At 43.7% G+C, this 5,421-nt stretch overlaps 1 protein-coding gene across 2 annotated transcripts in view; it reads left to right on the top strand.

Moving 5' to 3' along the window:
• Positions 1 to 4,134, top strand: part of LOC130338813 (fatty acid-binding protein 1, liver-like) — an 86,062-nt gene extending 81,928 nt beyond the window's left edge. For both annotated transcript variants that reach the window (XM_056554030.1, XM_056554026.1), the window contains exon 4: positions 4,026 to 4,134. In XM_056554030.1, the coding sequence (XP_056410005.1) occupies positions 4,026 to 4,079 (54 nt within the window). In that variant the 3' untranslated portion in view covers positions 4,080 to 4,134. The remainder of the gene's footprint in view (positions 1 to 4,025) is intronic.
• Positions 4,135 to 5,421: the final 1,287 nt, after the last annotated feature.

Consider the following 5,421-nt stretch of genomic DNA (forward strand, 5'->3'; position numbering starts at 1 on the left):
GGTTTGTTGAGAGCGCTCCTGTGTGACGACGGTGGTCAAATAAAGCAGAGGTCTGAGCCAGCACTAACTTTTGTTGCAAAAAGAAGTCAAACAGGTAAAACAGGACAACGCGTTTCGGCGCTCACTGGCGCCTTCCTCAGGTCCACAATAGTAGCTACAGAAGGAACATAAATAATGGAGATGACCAGGAGGGTCATAAAACAAGTGGTCTAAAAACAAGTAAAAACCGACAAGTGGAAGAGGACTTGAATGTATAGGCCTATATGGAGGGGGTTGTGAATGCACACCATTTACCATGTCCCTAGGCATGTGGATGCGGACATGGGACATGTGCAGGGGCTTATAACAGGAATGTAGAATGGTGTATTAACAAACAGACAAGTGTTGAAAAGGTGGGAAGTGGAACCATGATATGGTGGACCAATCCACCTGACGGTGAAGCAGTGGGTGGGCTGCACCATAATGGTGATTCATATCCATATCCAGCCTAGGGAGGGTTTGGGGGGGGGGGGGCTCCGTGGCTGTATTGCAGGCAGGTGGGTCCACAGCACAACGGTAAGATGCCCGGTATCAGGGCTGTGAGCCGGGGTGGGGCATCTGGACGGGGAACGAAGTCCCCCAGAGCACCGTAGTGAGGAGGGTGGGAGGGCTGCGAGCTGGGCATAAAGTCGGGGAACGGAGTTCCCCAGAGCGCCGCCGGGTAGTGTGTGGGAGGGGGGAGAAATGGGTACTTATGTTTGTGTAGTCCTGGCCAGGGTTCCTGCAGGCGGGCTTGTGGATCCGAAGTGTCAGCGCTCTGTTATATATTCGGGCGCCGCCACTTGGACTCAGCGATGCGGCGTGTGAGGTCACTTCCGGCCGTGCGCACTGAGTGACGCGCCGTGAAGGAAGTCACTTCCGGTCATGCGCTGTAGATAGCGGGATCGCCTGTAACGCCGGGAGAGCGTAGCAGGCGCATGTGGTAGCTGATATGCGCGGCAGGCGCATGTTGTGGCTGATAAGCACATGGTGGGGAGCAGTTGGTGTCTGGTACTTCGTTCCCCGTCCAGATGCCCCACCCCGGCTAACAGCCCTGGTACCGGGCATCTTACCATGGCGCTGTGAACCCACCTGCCTGCAATACAGCCACGGAGTCCCCCCCCCCCCCAAACCCTCCCTAGGCTGGATATGGATATGAATCACCATTATGGTGCAGCCCGCCCACTGCTTCACCGTCAGGTGGATTGGTCCACCATATCATGGTTCCAATTCCCACCTTTTCAACACTTGTCTGTTTGTTAATACACCATTCTACATTCCTGTTATAAGCCCCTGCACATGTCCCATGTCCGCATCCACATTCCTAGGGACATGGTAAATGGTGTGCATTCACAACCCCCTCCATATAGGCCTATACATTCAAGTCCTCTTCCACTTGTCGGTTTTTACTTGTTTTTAGACCACTTGTTTTATGACCCTCCTGGTCATCCCCATTATTTACCTTTTTTAATGTGTGCTTTTTAAATCTCTGTATTTCTATTCATTTATTTTGACATTTATGTATATGTTCCTTCTGTAGCTACTATTGTGGACCTGAGGAAGGCGCCAGTGAGCGCCGAAACGCGTTGTCCTGTTTTACCTGTTTGACTTCTTTTTGCAATAAAAGTTAGTCCTGCGTAAGTGCTGGCTCAGACCTCTGCTTTATTTGACTGCAGTCGCCACACAGGAGAGCTCTCAACAAACTCCATTTTTTCACCCTCCACATTCGCATTCTTGTACATAGGGAGCAGTATTGTAGAAGTTTTATTCTTGTACATAGGGGGTAGTATTATAGTAGTTATATTCTTGTACATAGGGACAGTATTATATAGTAGTTATATTCTTGGACATAGGGACAGTATTATATAGTAGTTATATTCTTGGACATAGGGACAGTATTATATAGTAGTTATATTCTTGGACATAGGGACAGTATTATATAGTAGTTATATTCTTGGACATAGGGACAGTATTATATAGTAGTTATATTCTTGGACATAGGGACAGTATTATATAGTAGTTATATTCTTGTACATAGGAGGCAGTATTATAGAAGTTATATTCTTATATATAGGGGGCAGTATTATAGTAGTTATTTTCTTGTACATAGGGGGCAGTATTATAGTAGTTTTATTCTTGTACACAGGGCCGGTATTATGGTAAATATATTCTTGTACATAGGAGCAGTATTACAATAGTTACACTGCTCAAAAAAATAAAGGGAACACTTAAACAACACAATGTAACTCCAAGTCAATGACACTTCTGTGAAATCACACTGTCCACTCAGGAAGAACACTGATTGACAATCAATTTCACATGCTGTTGTGCAAATGGAACATACAACAGGTGGAAATTATAGGCATTTAGCAAGAAACCCCCAATAAAGGAGGGATTCTGCAGGTGGTGTCCACAGACCACTTCTCAGTTCCTATACTCCCTGGCTGATGTTTTGGTCACTTTTGAATGCTTGCAGTGCTATCACTCTACTGGTAGCATGAGACGGAGTTTACAACCCACACAAGTGGCTCAGGTAGTGCAGCTCATCCAGGATGGTACATCAATGCGAGCTGTGGCAAGAAGGTTTGCTGTGTCTGTCAGTGTAGTGTCCAGAGCATGGAGGCGCTACCAGGAGAAAGGCCAGTACATCAGGAGACTTGAAGGAGGCCGTAGGAGGGCAATAATCCAGCAGCAGGACCGCTACCTCCACTTTTGTCCAAGAAGGAGCAGGAGGATCACTGCCAGAGCCCTGCAAAATGACCTCCAGCAGGCCACAAATGTGCATGTGTCCACTCACACAGTCAGAAATAGACTCCATGAGTGTGGTATGAGGGCCTGACGTCCACAGGTGGAGGTAGTGATTACAGCCCAACGCCGTGCAGGACGTTTGGCATTTGCCAGAGAACACCAAGATTGGCAAATACGCCACTGGTGCCCTGTGCTATTCACAGATGAAAGCAGGTCCACACTGAACACATGTGACAGATGTGACAGAGTCTGGAGATCCTGTGGAGAACGTTCTGCTGCCTGCAACATCCTCCAGCTTCACTGGTTTGGTGGTGGGTCAGTAATGGTGTGTGGTGGCATTTTCTTGTCAGAGGTAGTCTGACTGCCATTAGGTACCGAGATGAGATCCTCAGACCCCTTGTGAGACCATATGCTGGTGCGGTTGGCCCTGGGCTCCTCATAATGCAAGACAATGCTAGACCTCATGTGACTGGAGTGTGTCAGCAGTTCCTGCAAGATGAAGGCATTGATTCTATGGACTGGCCCGCCTGTTCCCCAGACCTGAATCTGATTGAGCACATCTGGGACATCATGTCTCGCTCCATCCATTAATGCCAGGTTGCACACAGACTGTCCAGGAGTTGCCTCATCAGGAGCATGCCCAGGCGTTGTAGGGAGGTCATACGGGCATGTGGAGGCCACACACACTACTGAGCCTCATTTTGACTTGTTTTAAGGACATTACATAAAGTTGGATAAGCCTGTAGTGTGGTTTCCACTTTGATTTTGTGTGTGACTCCATATCCAGACCTCCATGGCTTGATAAATTTTATTTCCATTGATAATTTTTGTGTGATTTTGTTGTCACCACATTCAACTATGTAAAGACGAAAGTATTTCATATGATTAGTTCATTCATTCATTCAGATCTAGGATGTGTTATCTTAGTGTTCCCTTTATTTTTTTGAGCATTTACATTCTTGGAACTCAATGGGAGTTGTAGTTTTGGAACAGTTGAAGGTTCTCAGTTTGGAGACCACTGTTCTAAACTATTCTAAATTATTACTGTGCAAAAATGTAGAGGTTATAAAATTCAGCTCTGCTACATTAGCACTAATTATACTTTTTGCAAATTTTTTGAGAAAATTTGGGTGATAGACGGACAGCTCTTCAGCAATTAATGGACTTCATTGAATTTCATGATATAGTATGTGCAGACACCTATATATCACATGCCTACATTTATAATTTATTTGCCATCTCTCCCTTTTACCTCTCAGGTCATGACTGTGAAAGACATTGTCTACAAGAGAGTGAGCAAGAAGGTCGCATAGATGAGGATGCTGTTATTACTTTTACTATGTAAAATAAACTCCTATAATATGAAAAACATGACTCTATACTTTATAATATCACATGCAGAAATTGCCATTGCTATTTCTAGTAGTAATGCTTCAAATACATATAAATAAAGTACAAAAAAAGTCCATATTTTTGCTCATAGGATATAGTATTATAGTATGTTATATTCTTTTACATAGGAGGCAGTATTATAGAAGTTATATTCTTGTATATACAGGGCAGTATTATAGTAGTTATATTCTTGTATATAGGAGGCAGTATTATAGTAGTTTTTATTTTCATACATAGGAGCAGTATTATAGTAGTTATATTCTTGTATATAGGAGGCAGTATTATAGTAGTTTTTATTTTCATACATAGGAGGCAGTATTATAGAAGTTATATTCTTGTATATAGGAGAAGTATTATAGTAGTTATATTCTTGTACATAGGAGCAGTATTATAGTAGTTTTTATTTTCATACATAGGAGCAGTATTATAGTAGTTATATTCTTGTACATAGGAGCAGTAATATAGTAGTTATAGTCTTGTACATAGGAGCAGTATTATAGTAGTTATATTCTTGTACATAGGAGACAGTATTATAGTAGTTATATTCTTGTACATAGGAGACAGCATTATAGTAGATATATTATTGTACATAGGAGCAGTAGATTAGTAGTTATAGGCATATAATGAGGAATAGCGGGGTGGCACCACCATATAGGTACAGAGAACAGCCCAATTGTTAGTAAAAAATTACCAAGTGAGTGGGGGAGAGCTGAGAAAAATAATAGGGGTGCAAATAAAAAATCTGAAAAAAGCTATCTATAAATAGAACAAAAGGTAGAAAATTCGATGGCACTCACCTATAAAAACATTAAAGGAGTACTCTGGAGCAGACTACTCCTGCTCCGTTCGGCCCAGGATGCAAAAAAAAAAAAAATGAAAATAAACCATCACTCGCCTTCCTGGGTTCCCGCGGAGCACCACTACAGCTGATGGGTACTCCGGTCCATCTTCTTCATACTTCCGTGTGAACGAAGCGTCACATGGTGCTCAGCCTATCGCCGGCCACGCGATGTTCTGCCTTGGCCCATAATAGGCTGAGTGCCACGTGAGGCTTCGATCACACTAGAAGTATGAAGAAGATGGACCGGAGGACCGATCAGCTGTAGTGGCACTCCGCTGGAACCCAAGAATGTGAGTGATGGTTTATTTTCATTTTTTTTTTTGCAGCCTGGGCGGGACGGAGCAGGAGTAGTCTGCTCCAGAGTACTCCTTTAACTTTATTACTTCATTTTAAAAGACGCTGGCTCGCAGATGGAAAGGAAC

Source organism: Hyla sarda, chromosome 1 (assembly GCF_029499605.1).
Source record: "Hyla sarda isolate aHylSar1 chromosome 1, aHylSar1.hap1, whole genome shotgun sequence".
Lineage (NCBI taxonomy): Eukaryota > Metazoa > Chordata > Amphibia > Anura > Hylidae > Hyla > Hyla sarda.